The sequence below is a fragment of the Bos indicus x Bos taurus genome, chromosome 22 (genome assembly GCF_003369695.1).
Source record: "Bos indicus x Bos taurus breed Angus x Brahman F1 hybrid chromosome 22, Bos_hybrid_MaternalHap_v2.0, whole genome shotgun sequence".
In the NCBI taxonomy this organism is placed as follows: Eukaryota; Metazoa; Chordata; class Mammalia; order Artiodactyla; family Bovidae; genus Bos; species Bos indicus x Bos taurus.
The window spans coordinates 15,472,430-15,487,029 of record NC_040097.1 but is presented as its reverse complement, the minus strand read 5'-3'; the positions used below and the strand labels follow the sequence as shown (position 1 = coordinate 15,487,029).

Below are 14,600 nucleotides of genomic sequence, written 5' to 3'. Positions count from 1 at the left end.
ACTAATGAGCGTGTTTACATTTTCTCCAGTTGTCTTACCCAAGTGTGAGACCAGCTGGGGAGAGGGGTTTGTTCTCTGTCCAAAGCCCTAGCTGTCTCTCCCTCCGTCTTCTTCTCACTCTCCGGCTGCCAGACCCCCTCCTCCCTGCCAAACCTCTCCTCGCCTGCTCACCACCCCTCTCCCTAGGGTTCTCTCTGTGTTCAGCACCGGCCAGCAGCCCCACCACATGTTTTGCATTGCTCACACCCTCCCTTCTCTCCCTGCTTTGTTGTCATTTGTTTTGTTTTGAAAGGGGTGAGGTGCAGAGGAGGTCTTGGGTTTGTGCCCTTCCACTCAGCCTCAGCACTGGGATTCGGCCCAGATTGCATTTGCCCCCATTTCTGCACTGAGCTCAAAAGACCCTGTAGGAGAATGTCTTTCTGTCCTCTCACAGTTCTTCTGGATGCATTTTCTCTCTCTGGTCTGCTCCAAATTTCTAGTCTCTGACCTCTAAAACCCAACTCGTTCTCAGTTGCTTTGCTCTTTCCTTCTGATGAGGGTGTCTCAAGCTTCTCTCATTTTGAAAACCACCTTCATAAGGTTTTCCATGTTCTCTGACATAATTTCTGTCAATTCCCTTTTGGATGAGATTCTTACCATGCATGTGTGCTCAGTTGCTTCAGTTGTGTCCGACTCTGCATGACTCTAAGGACTGTAGCCCACCAGGCTCCTCTGTTCATGGGATTCTCCAGGCAAGAATACTGGAGTGGGTTGCCGTGCCCTCCTTCAGGGGATCTTCCCGACCCAGGGATCAAACCTGCATCTATTATATCTCCTGCACTGGCAGGCAGGTTCTTTATCACTGCTGCTGCTGCTGCTGCTGCTAAGTCGCTTCAGTCGTGTCCAACTCTGTGCGACCCCAGAGACGGCAGTCCACCAGGTTCCCCCGTCCCTGGATTCTCCTGGTAAGAATACTGGAGTGGGTTGCCATTTCCTTCTCCAATGTGAAAAGTGAAAGTGAAAGTGAAGTCGCTCAGTCGTGTCCGACTCCTAGCGACCCCATGGACTGCAGCCCACCAGGCTCCTCCGTCCATGGGATTTGCCAGGCTTTATCACTAGCACCACCTAATTTATTCAAACACATTTTATAGCAAACCCATAACTATGAAAAGGGCTTCCCTGGTAGCTCAATGACAATGAATCCGCCTGCAATGCCAGAGTGAAAGTGAAAGTGAAAATCATGTAGTGGTGTCAGACTCTTTGTGACCCCATGGACTATACAGTTCATGGAATTCTCCAGGCCAGAATACTGGAGTGGATAGCCTATCCCTTCTCCAGGGGATCTTCCGAACCCAGGGGTCAAACCCAGGTCTCCCACATTGCAGACAGATAACCAGCTGGGCCACAAGGGAAGCCCAAGTATACTGGAGTGTATAGCCTATCCCTTCTCCAGGGGATCTTCCCAATCCAGGAATTGAACCAGGGTCTCCTGCATTGCAGGCAGATTTTTTACCAACTGACCTATCAGGGAAAACCTTGTTTAATTCCTGAGTCAGGAAGATACCCTGGAGGGATAGGCCACCCACTTCAGTATTCTTGGACTTCCCTAGTGGCTCAGTCGGTAAAGAATCCACCTGCAATGTGGGAGACCTGGGTTCAATCCCTGGGTTGGGAAGATCCCCTGGAGGAAGGCATGGCAACCTGTTCCAGTATTCTTGCCTGGAGAATCCCCATGGACACAGGAGCCTGGAGGGCTGTGGTCCATGGGGTCACAAAGAGTTGGACACGACAGAGTGACTACGCATATATAAGTGTGAAAAACCCCTCATACTCCCTGTGGTTCATCTTGCATATCTCCAGGTATGTGGGCATGTCTCCTCTTGGCCCTTCGTGTGTAAGGCTCTCTGTCCTCTCCTGAGGTGCTGCTGGGTTACTCAACCTTCACATTTTTCTCAGCATAGTCATTGAACTGTCAGTTTCCAATCTATTGACTAGTTCTGTTTGGCCATACCACAAGTTAGTTTCCACAGTTCTTTAGTTAAGGAGATGATTCTACCCAGGCCAGTGATAATGAATCTTTATTGGATGTATGAATTGAATGAAGACCTTGACCTCCCTTGTCAGCACAGTTTTAGAGTCTGAGTTCTAATGCCTATAAACAGCCTTCTCGTTTTCTTTTTTCCTCTTTTCTTTTTTTTTTTTCTTCCTTCTTTCCTCCCTCTCACCCTTCCTTGCTTTTTTCCCAGCCTCTCTTCTTTTCTTTTTAGTTAAAAAATTGGAATTTGATTTTCAAGCTCACTTTCTAAAGAAATTCTAATAGGCCATACACAGAATATGTCCTTAGTTAGTAGAAGTCTGGGTTTTTTTTTTTCTCCCAGAGACCCTCTATTGACTCTCTGAGTTGAAACAGTTTAGACTCCACATAAAATATGCATTGTTTACCCAGGCTCTTCATGCTCTGCATACTGTTACAGTCCTTGAAGAGCTTGTCAGTGACAAGTAAGATAAATGAGTGAAGAGGACTTTACAAGTGTTTAAAAGCTAAGTATAGCATGTGCTGTCCAGTACTTAATTAAACAGACCTGAGCTTAACTAAGTAACTTTGTGGTAGAAACTTCTAGGGCCTTCCCCTTTTCCCAGACCCCTGCCATTTCGAGCAGTGCTCAGAATGTTAGAAATTTCTTGGTTGTCTTCAGTTGCTGACATGTTAGCCTAGGTTTGAAACCATCCTGTTGGTTAAAGCATTAAAAATTAGTACAGCTTGTGGATGATGACTTTTGAATTTGTATTAGGACTTGATCAGCAACATGGGGCTTGATCAAGATTTTTATAATGTGTCTGAGTTTCATCCTTTTCACAGAGAGCTTTAAAATAAAAAGTGAGCTCTTTGTCTCATCAGCTCTAACTGGGGTCACTGTCCAGAGAGTCAAGAGCCCATTTCCAGCTTAGTCTTACTTTTTGGACTTCCCTGGTGGCTCAGACCGTAAAGCGTCGGGATCAGTCTCTATGAGTCTGAGCAGGATGGTAGAGTGGGTACTTAGGAAGCTGTGGAATCATATTCCCAAATCTTTCAGTTGTACGATCTTGGGTAAGTTTCTTTATCTTTCTCATAAACACTACCACTGCCATTGCGTATTTTACTTTTACTTTCCCTCTTTTGGAGAAGGAAATGGCAATCCACTCTGGCACTCTTGCCTGGAAAATCCCATGGATGGAGAAGCCTGATAGACTACAGTCCATGGGGTCGCAGAGAGTCAGACAAGACTGAGCGACTTCACTTACACGTTCCCTCTTTACCCATACATTCCAAAGGCATGTTTCTCAAACTTATCCCACAATCTCAACTCACAATATTGTTGCAAAGAAGGCAAACAGGGCTATCATACTGAAAAGCCTCAGTTTCTTTATCTGGAAAGTGGGGATAATCACAGCCTCTATCAGGGATGATAGTGAGGATTCCCTCTTGGTTTTTAGGGGCTTCATCCCCTGTGCTTGCCACCATTAAAGATTTTGAATATGCCTTTCTCCACCCCCAGCCTACATCAGAGCTTTGCTGTGACTGATGAGAAGAGATGATAACAGCAAAGTGCTGTGGTTGGCACACAGCAAGAGCTAGGAAAGCCTGTTATTATTCTTGGTATTCACAGGAGGCTCTGTCTCACAGTGCCAGTCTTCTTTCTGCTACTATTAAGGATCTTTATATTGTTAGCGAAGTACATAGAGCTCTTTCTTTGGCCCCGTGGTCTGCACTGGCTGGTAGCAGAACAGAGGTGATGATGGTCTCAGCTGTACTATCTGTCCAGAACCCTTTGGGGAATTCCTCAGGTTCCTAAAGTGACAGCAGGACACAGTTGATTAGAATAATCTCCCTCTCTTGCTTTTAGAAGAAAAAAGGAAAAGAAAAACTACCCAAAAAAAGTACAGCAAGAAATATGAACAGTAGACTCGCATCTGTTCATGTGGAGTTTCATTCATGCGAAAGGCATTCTTTCCTGTCTTGCCTCCACTAAGGGACTAAAACGCTGGTTATTTATCAGTCACCTCACTCCCTCATAGACTGGGGTTTTTTTCCAAAGGGCATGAACTTTTGTCTGCCCTGTTCCCTGGCCATACCTACACGGGTGACCAGGGGAAGACCTCAGGCAAGGAGAAGTGCAGGGGCTTGAGGCGGGATGACAGCAGCACGTTCAGGACTGACCATCCAGTCTGCGAGTGATCTCCGGGGCGGGACGAGAGGATAGGGGAGGGGCACCCACTTCCCTATAACAATTACAAATGAAGTAAAATAAGGGCACTCAATGACTAGGTACAAAAATAGCAGCCAAACTGTCCGTGGTGACTACTAATTTTCTGTCTATAAATAAGAGCTGAGGGAAGCAGCTTCAGCAAGGCTGGGAGGAAGAGTCTCATCAGTGTCCTGTTTGGCTACAGATGGATGGCAGGACTGATGAGCTAAACAAGCAGGAGGAGATCAGACCAGTTTTCAAGGCAGGACTGATGCTGCAGCAGTAGTTTGTGTAGGTATTTATAAATACATGGATGTCCAGACCCTGGCCCAGTTTCCCAAAGATGGCATGATTTGATGTGTGTGAGCATATGGCTATGGCTCTTTTAAAATTCCTTCCAAAACCCCAAGTTGGTAAGTTCTTCTGAGAAATAAGATAGCGAATTACCAACTCAAATATTTTTCCTGCTCTCCTCACATCCAGTAAAGGAATGAAGAAAACAACACATACACAGACATCATGGTTTTTTTTTTAATTTATTTTTAGTATGTTTATTATTTAATTTGAGTTCTTTTATTTTTAAATTTTATTTTATTTTTTAACTTTACAATATTGTATTGATTTTGCCATATATCAACATGAATCCACCACAGGTATACACATGTTCCCCATCCTGAACCCTCCTCCCTCCTTTTTAATTGGTCATGTTGATGTACATACCATGTTTTGAGTTCCAGTTCCCCTCATTGGCCTGTATTTCCTCTCATGATGATTAGAGGGTGAGTTTGTCATTCTGGGTGAGAATCTCCCCAGTTCACTCTTCCTTATAGCTGTGTCCACACCAACTCTCACATCTTAGCTCAGAGGTCATCTGACCTATGCAGCCTTATCTGATATCCAGCCCTTAGCTAAAATGGATTTTTCCTGCCTCCAGACACTCAAGTAAACCAAGCCTTTCTCCTTGTTTTTCTTCTTATACTGTGTTACAGTCCATCCTGTAATTCCCCATATATTTATTTTTGCTTTGTTGCATGCATCTGGCCTGGGACCTTTCCATTCATAAACAACTATAGGACTCGAGTCAGAAACCTGGGTTTAAGTCCTGTTTCTGTACGCACTAGCTAAGCAATCATGGGCTTGGTTTCCTCGTCTGTAAAAGACGGCTCATAAGAATAGCTATCTCAGAGGATTCAATGAATGTGTTCTACTCAGACACTTAGCCTGACATGTAATTGTTCCAGTCTTGTGGTTGCAGGAGTTTGATGAGTGTTGAATGAATTTCTGTGCAGCTTCCACCATAGAAGGCATTCCATCAGTGATTCTCACTTACTCCCATAAGGTTCCCTGATGCTGAATACTCCCCTAATAGCTTCTTCATCCCCCTGCTTCATTCTGTCCTGCAAGAGTAACCCAAGCATTGGAACTCACACCCCGCTCACTTATGATTCACTGCTGTGTGGGCCTGTGGGTGTTCTGGAAATCCCTTCCCTTCTCACTGCTCAGTTGTTGCTCAGTTAAAGTTTCTTCATCTTTAACTCAGAGACAGGAACTATTGACCTTGCTCTGATTTCACAGAAAGAAGGCTGATAGAAGAGTTCTGGACTATTTCGAATTTCCCTGGCAGGAAAGAGGCAGAAAAGAAAATCTGAGAGGAGAAAGTGTAATTGCTAGTATGGTATTATCTTCATATCCCATAGCAACAAATTTGTTATATATTTTTTTCTTATTTAAACCATATTCATGAAGGTTTTATTGTTAAGTTGATCCAGATGACTGATCAAAGCATAGTTCGTTATTGCCACCTTGCTAAAATATTTTTAAAGGCAGTTTTAATATTATACTTTCATAGCTACATATTGCTATTAAGCTATTGAGTCTATTACTAGTCAATCAAGGATTTTCATTTTGTTTCAAGAGCTCCTTGGATAAACTCTTCAGAAATGTCAAGAGCAGTGGAGTCTATGGCACCTTTTCACAGATGGTGTTCATCAAGGATTTTAGTTAATAGATACAGTTTCAGTTTTCCATGGTTGACTTTTGGTGCTAATGAAAGTATTCTAAAGATGCCTGCTCTTCCAAAGGCTAGAATATAGTAAGGAAATGAACCTCATGACACCCCCACTCTCTTTATTCTTAATGATGTAACTACCCAAAGACATGAAGTATTTCAGTAGGTCCATTTTATTCAAGAACAGAATATTTCTCAAACAAGAACAACTTGACTTCTGTAACAGTTCCAGAACTGTACATTTATCCTGCTCTCTCATGTCCAAGAACAACAACAACCAAAAACAAAGGCATGATGGGGAAAGTTAAACCATCACATGAGAGTTACATACTCAACTGATTCATCATAGATGCTAATTCTGTATTTTTTCTTTTTATCTTTTCCAAATAGCCAGTATCCTTTCCATTCATTCCTTCATACACTTACACATTTATTCAACATACATTTACTTTTTATATATCAGACTGTGCTAGGTGGTGAATCCAAGGGTAATTCGCACCTAGCACTTTCCCTGAAGAGAATTTCAACCTAGTGGCGGAGAAAGCCAAGAAAGAATGCAGTTATTTACCATTCATAGAGATAAGTGCTGTGATGGAAGTAGTAGAATTCTGGGGAAGGCAGTAATCCCTTCCAAGGTGGACTTAAGGAAGGTGGTTCTGGAGGTGATAATGTCGAAGCTAAGACTAGAACTAATGGTTATAACCAAGGTAGAAGAAGAGGAGCATGTCATAAAAGGCATGACGGGAGCAGAGGATAGCATGTCCCTGGGCAGGGGAGGGGAAGGTGGGATGCTGGGAGGCGAACAGCAGTTACCTAACAAGAGCTTCCTAAGCTCTGCAGGAGATGGGGCTCTTTCCTGGGGACAGTGTGGAGTCTCTGGGAAGCTGAAGCCAGGTAGTAAGAGGTCTGATGTCACTCTGACTACAGATCGTGTTCGACTGGAGGCAAGAGTGCAGCAGGAAAGCTGTTAGGAACCTATTGCCCCAGAGAAATAAGGTGGCGTCTGGAAGAAAGAGGAAGTAGAAAATGAAATCTGATTAGATTTGTCTCAGCAGTCATGACATAATATAATAAAACAAATATAACACAGCCAAAGGTGAACGTGTCAGGTCAGCAGTTTGGTAAACTCTGAAAAGGAAATAAAAACGGGCTTTCATGAATTACTAAATGAGGCCATTAGTTCCCAAGAGCAGTGCTATGGAAAGCTATCTCGCTCCAACTCTGTATTAGCTTTCCTGGAATTTCACTTTTGATTGTCCAGAAGATGTGCTGTTTAAGGCTTTGTGGTGGGCACCTTGTATATCTGATGGCTACAGGGATATGAACCATTACACATGGAATCACCTGATGAACATGTTTGAAATTATTTGAGCAAGTGTAATCCTTGTTCCAATCCTTAAAATTTTTCTGCAATTTTTCTTCCATCCCCCTTTAGGGAGTGTTTATTCATAGCTTCCTATCCTTATAGACCATTCTTGGCATGTTAGGAAACCAATATAATTGGGTGGAGATAAGGATAGGTAGTGTGGATTGAAAAAACATTAAGAGTTCCATTTCCAGTTTGATAATTAAGTGAGCAGGATCAGTCAAACGTTTTTATGGAAGGGAAAACTAGAAACCAGCCTGTAAGCAATCGGTCACAGTTTAGGGGATATGCTACAAGCTAGATAAATAAAAATGGTCTAAAGTATCAGGCTAAACTCTCATTTTTCATCTCCATTTCACACTCTTCTCTTCCAGCCCAGACTAATCAAAAGAAGCCTCTTCCGCTCACAATTGCTGTGTGTACATTTCCCCCAGATCTGCTATTCACATGAACAATGTGGTTTATTTATATTTCAGCACCAAATTGGAAAGATGACATCATTCATTTACAGTCTTTATCCCATGACATGCCTATTCTCCAACACCTCATTTCAGCAGACACATTTAGGACCGCATATAGCATCTTGTTTAGCTTGTACATTCTTTTATGGGATACAGTTCAAAGGTAGGGAGCTTTAAGCTTGTCACTGGTAAGAAAATAATCTCATAAAATCACAGGAGCTTCCCCAAAGGATAAGGACATTATGATGTTTACAATAGCAGGGTTATTATTTGTTCATTTAGGCTTCATCACTCATTCTTGGGTGAGTCCCTTTCTTCTTGACCATAGCAGATCTTATAACTCCCTTCAGACTTTCGGAATTCTTTTAGAAGAAACAATTCCAGATTTATTAGATCGTGAGTTCAAAACTGCAGGCTCCTGACGATACTGGAATTTTAGGTGTGAACACGACATTTCACAATCTCATGCACGAGTACAGGCCGGTAGGGGAGTCTCAGCATTTGGTTGGCAACAGCTCCACTGGCTGCTCTTTCTCACAACATATAACGTGTCCGTTGGGTCTTCTGACACTTTAAGTGGACACATGAAGGCTGGAAATGCTATCAGCTGCCAGAGGTTGCCTGGGAGTTTTTTTTTTTTTTTTTTAGGTGGCTCTTTCCCTCTATTTTTATTGTCTTTATCCATATACTTGCATTTTTTTTTTAAATGTCTACTCTGGGGCCTTTCAAATATTGTACACATTTAAAACACTGGAGTGAGTAAATCATGAGACATCCTCTGTCCTACAGAACTGGAATGTGAAGTCAGTTTCCAAAACTTAACAGAACCAAAGCATTTGTGAGAAAGCTATTTCTACCTGTTCAGCTGTTTGCCTTTTTTTGCTAGCAACATGGCAAAGAGAAAGGCCTCAAGATTGAGAATTGGAAGGTCCAGATTATCTCCATGTTCTACGTCAAGAAAGAAAATCTATGCCTTGATTTTCCAGCTATAAATGAGGATAGTAATAATTCCCCCAGGAAAGTTTTGAGGATAAATTAGGTCATACATGAAGAACACTACAAGAATAGACTGCTAGGTCCAGAATTGTTATCCGAGTATTGTTTCTGTTACATACTAAAATTCCAACTGTCTGAATGCCCTGCCAAACTCTGACTTTCAGCTCTCTTAAAGTGTTGATGGCTCATTGTCATGAGCCACCAGTGGGGTTGTTATGGCAACTCACGAGATGTCCTCAATTCTTAATGACCTTCCCTGGCTGAAGACAATTGGGTTGCTCACCTCCAGAATGACAGTGGCCCTCAAAATTATGGCCTCTTCTTTCTTTGAGTCACTTGTTACAGCAACATGTATAATGTTATCTGTATCTACTTGGCCCTGTGTTAGACGCTGGAGAGAGACTGATGAAAGAAGCAGCCTCAAGTTTACTGACAAATGGACGGACGAATCCGTGGTCAGAGAGGTGTGGTAAGCAGGAGGTACATGTCACCTGGTCTCAAGGGCAGGGTCAGGAAAAGGCTGTGCATTAGCCTGACACAGAAACTAGAGGCAGGGAAAGGTGGCTGGGGCAGCTGTCACAAACAGAGGAAACAACATGTATTAAGAAGGAGAAGTGTCTTCCAGTAAACAATGACAATAGTAATAGTAGCATGACTTTTATTTCAAGCCCATTATGTACCAGATTCTGGACTGACTTGAAATTCATTCTCTTCACAATACTTTGTCCTCACAACAACCCCAGGGAAGGGGTTCTACTACTCCCATTTGAAAGTTGAGGAAATTGGGGCATAGAAATAGTTAATTCTCAAAAGCCCATGTACCCATTGAAGAGGTGGTTGAACCCAGATGGCCTTATCTCCAAGCCCACACTTGGAGTCTCTGCATTTCCCAGCTTTCTGAGCTGGATATTTTTATCTGCCTTTCTAAGTGGACTTCAGGCAGTTTTGTGGATTCTGTGACCTTTGTTAGCTCAATTGATCATTGGTCTCTTTCTTGCCTTGCATAATAAAACCATATAGTTCTGTAGCCCTTGGAGTTTAACTCTGACACTTAGTTGCCTCGTGTGACAAACATAGCAAGGAGTAAAATTAGAGTGGTTAACTCTTCTCCATCAGCTTTGCTTTCTTTGCCTTAATTTCCCTAAAGAACGACATTAGTTAAAATGTCCATAGAGAGCCATTGCCCTAGAAGTCATCCTAGCAACAAACCAGCCCCATCAATATTTTTGCGGTTGGCAGCCTTTTGGTGGGCTTCTCTGCCTTGTCTTGCAGGACGACTGTTGTCTGTAGCTCTCTGTCTCCTTCCAGGTCTTTCCCATCTTTTCATTCAGGGCTTCGTTCTCTTGCTTGCTCTAGAGCGTAAGACGTGATGGTTGGCGGTATGTTATTGCAAGCTTACTATGGATCTGTGTGATCGCTTGATAACACAAAGCACTTTAGCATGTGTCCATTTATTGGCTTTTAAATCACGTGGGGGAAGTACACTTATGTCTGTGAATGTCTGTCCTACAACACAGCGGATTCAGTGATGTGACAGAACCTCTGTCACCAAAGCTAATGGAATGGTGCTTTCTTTATTAAGTTTCCATTGAACTAAAAGTGAAAATCTCTGTTCCTAAAAAAAGAATAATGGGAGCCCTACAGGTGTTGTAATTATGCCCTGACCCCTCTTTTGCTGGTCTTCCAGCTCCTGATGGAATCTTCCCTGGTTTGTGTTCTGTGCAGACCCAAAACAGGATGAAGCTGATGGCAGACAACTATGATGAGGACCACCACCACTACCATCACCACCACCACCACCACCACCACCGGTCTCCTGGGAGGTCGCAGCATTCCAACCACAGGCCCTCTCCTGACCAGGTCAGTTTCATTGCTGCTTACCTCTAAGACCCCTTTTACCCTTTGGATATTTTAAGATAAAATAAATAATCCTCAAGAAATAATAAACAGCATAAAGTGATATGTTCTTTGAACTGAAACTAATAGCTTTGGTATTTATTTCCATCACTCAGGGAATCTAAATGTTTTCCTTTCTCCTTCCTCTTTAAGGTTTTGTCTGTTCTTGTTTATGTTATGCATTTTCTTTCCTCCTCTCCTTTCTTTTTCATAGATATGTAGTCTATTGCTGGCACAGTATCTAATGGTGGGTTACTTTAGAATGTTGTTTTCAGAGTTTTAAGAGAAAGCACTTTGTTTCCATGAGCTTGCCAATCAGAGAAGCCGTGAGTTTGCTGAGCACTGTCCTAGAAAATCCCTTAGTGATGCAAATTAAAAGTGGGGTAAAACTACATGAAAAGAGATCAGTTTTGCTTGCATTTTAGCCAGTGAAGTCAAGGCGTCTGGTTTATTTGATTTGGACTCTGTTTTCTCGCTTACCTAAGTAAAGAAGTGAAGAGATGGCTTGACAAAAACACAGTTCTCCTGCAGTTTTCAGTGATATTCACCTTCACCCACCAGATGCAAAAACCGTTTACATGTTTAGCATTAAAATTCTTGAAGGTAAATTTTATGGATATTATGAAATTAAATGCAAATTAGCAGGATATCATAGTCAATGTTAATAGTGTTTCCTCTTTTATCATACTGTGACCTTTTTAAAAAGTAGTGTAACTTATACAATAAATTTCAAGAGAGGTGGGGTCATAGGTAATGGAATGGAATCATCTAAATGCCTTTGTTATATATTTCTAAATAGTGAGGAACGAGATTATTTGAATTACCTGTGTGAGGAAGGGTTTCACTATTTATAAAAGGAAGGGGTACTTGCTGAACTCCTAAAATTTTTTCAGATAACTCTGTTTCCTTTTTACCTCATGTTGTTAGCATCCCATAGGAGAAGTTAAGATTCCAAGTCTCCAAGAATTTTACTAGCAAGTGGTACAATTCCAGAGGGCGCTATTTATATAGTTCACAACATAAGACATACCCCGTGAAGCTGTGCAGTAAGGTAGCTCCAATCAGAGCGATCTTCACCCTCAGCTTGGCCCTGTCATTGTCCTGGGAAACATTTGCCCTCAGAGACCTCAACCCTGGAAAGGATGTTCACACAGGACATCTTAGTTTCTGAAGCTAAGTATAGAAAGGCACCGGTTTATGTCATTAACTCTCAAAAAGGGTTCTCAGTTTGGAAATCAGCAAAGTGGAAAGTGAGATTGATTTTATGTCATTCTCCTGAATGTCTGGTTTTGGTTTAATTTGGTTTTATTTAGTCAGTTATCATCCCTCACAACCATCACCACTTTCCCACATTCACCTACCCCAGTGTACCTGGCATCCTGCTAATTCATTCTCATTCTTGATCCCTGCTCTTTGCTCCTTGACCTTCTGCCTTGGGAAATGAGTGTAAGATTTTATTGGTACTAGAGACCACCCTGGACTTTCCCCCAGAGAAACAGGAACAGAGAACACTATAGCGATAGAAAAAAGGATTTGGACCCAAACTGGGGGAGTGGGTCACACAAGCACCTGCTGAGATAACAGTCTTGTTACATCACTGAGACACATATGCTAATGTGTCATGCTAGAAATACAGCATCGGTTCAAATTTATCTGCCTTGTGATGCTATATTTTTATTTTTTATAAAAGATAGCCTCCAGATACTTTTCTAGAGGTCTTTAATCATTAAACTAGAGTACTTGCCTGTTTGGTTGACTTCTGTTGGTTGACAGACACTAGCAGTTGTTATAAGACAGAGATCATTGCTCAGGTGTGGTGCCCTCCACAGAAGAGTTAGCATTCCTTGAGAAATGTCTGGCTAACATACGTGGTCAGGACCTCTTGTACGTTGCCAATTATTAGGAAGGTGGTGATGACCTTCCACTTTCACATTCTCCATCTCAGTAAGTACTGTAAGCAACCCATTAACATAAAGGCAGAGAGTGTCACCCTCTTCCTCAGAGGAAAAATCCACTGAGAGGAGGAGGCCCTCAATAGCTGGGAGTCCTTTGCTCATTCAACTGAGGCTTGGAGCACCTATCCCATGATGGCCACTTTACTGGGCCTGGGTAAGGGAATAATGGATAATAGCCTTATATTCAAGGAGTTTATGTCTGGTTTCGATTAAAAATCTGATGTCTCATTCATTTCTGTTCAGGATAATGTCAGAACAAGACAGATAACAGGTAGTTTTAACTTAATTAGGGGGCCCGTGACTTAGGAACTACAGTGGGGTTCACTGTGAAAGTGAAATATCATTCATCAGAAGGATAGCTTTTGTGACTTTAAATTGGAGTCAGCAAGGCTGTAATACTCCCTTGGTGTATTTTTTCAGTCAGAGGAGGAGACTCAAGTTGGGAGCCCTCGTAGGAGGAGGTTGACTCCAGAGATGGAGCTGGCAAGACCTCCCTGGGCTGGTTAACCTTTCTGACCAGGTATTCCTGCTCTTGGACAATGATGCTTCCCCCTGTGTGAGATATGGAGATTCATATTCACCAACTTATATATCAATTTGTGCATCATTATAAATCTACATCCCAGTCTGTGACAGTCATTGAAAGGCTGGGAAGTCTTTCCCAGTTGATTACAAAAGCAACACATAATCGTGTAAGCATATATACTAACATGTATGGAGTGGAGCTACTTCTTAGAAGATAGTGACAGCTTTATATGAGTATGTGACAACATTAGAGGCTGAATAATGGATTGATTTGGATGAGATTTGAACTAAGCGTTCATGATATGCCCCTATTAAATGAACCCGACTTAAAGGGGAAAATTCTCTTTGAGGGATTCCTGATTCCCTTCCCATGAATGTTTTAGCCCTAACTTTCCTGTGGCCATGAGCGTTGACCACCTATACCTTATAGAAGAGGAGCTCCAAAGTGTTGACGTTAACTTTTGAGCTAAGAGGTCAGAGCACATGAAAATGAAGAAGAAGAAAAAAAAAAAAAAAATCAGCCACTTTGCTACTTTCCCAGAGAAACTAATTTTTCCTTAGGAAACTCAATTTAAGTATTGCCAGGTACTTGCAGAGTTAGATTCTTTTCCCACTTCTTCTCTGACCCTCTCTCTTTTACTATGATTTTGCTTTCTCCTTGGGAGAAACTGAATCCAAGGGTTATAAGTCTAGACTAGCCTTTCCCAAAGTAACTTTTGGAACATTAGTCCCATGAGGAAGGTTTGAAACAGAGAATCAGTGGGTAAAGAATTTGGGGAAAGTGCTGCATATTATAACATAATCTTGGAGAGTCTTGGTGCAATTAAGAGATCAAAGGATCCATAAAGTCATATAAGAAAGCAAGTTCTCCAGTTTTATTTAACCCAGAATTTCCCAGACTTACTTGATCATGGAATCTTTTTTCTTCTTCTTTTCAAGTAGCATCTGTGCTCTGAGGAATACTGTCCTCAGAGTATCATTTGTAGAAAAAGACTACCCAGCTTAAAACATGGCTGATCCAGTGCCCATTGGTGTTGTACATCAAAAGATAGACTTTTGAGGCAAATTTTCCTTATGGTTTACATAGCAGAAAATGAGAGTGTTCACCTCTTAGGATTCTTTTTTATTTCAAGACAATGGCATCTGACAATGAGTTATACCACCAAAAAATCAATTGATTGCAGTTAA

The 14,600-nt window shown here is 42.0% G+C and overlaps 1 protein-coding gene across 16 annotated transcripts in view; it reads left to right on the top strand.

The window, feature by feature from the left end:
• The window catches only part of ERC2 (ELKS/RAB6-interacting/CAST family member 2), a 984,881-nt gene that overhangs the window by 774,906 nt on the left and 195,375 nt on the right, over nt 1-14,600 (top strand). For all 16 annotated transcript variants that reach the window (XR_003507771.1, XR_003507770.1, XM_027522882.1 and 13 more), the window contains one exon: nt 10,762-10,896. Coding sequence is in view for 14 of the 16 variants with exons in the window: in XM_027522882.1 (XP_027378683.1) it covers nt 10,762-10,896 (135 nt within the window). In the remaining 2 variants the exon portion in view is untranslated. The remainder of the gene's footprint in view (nt 1-10,761; nt 10,897-14,600) is intronic.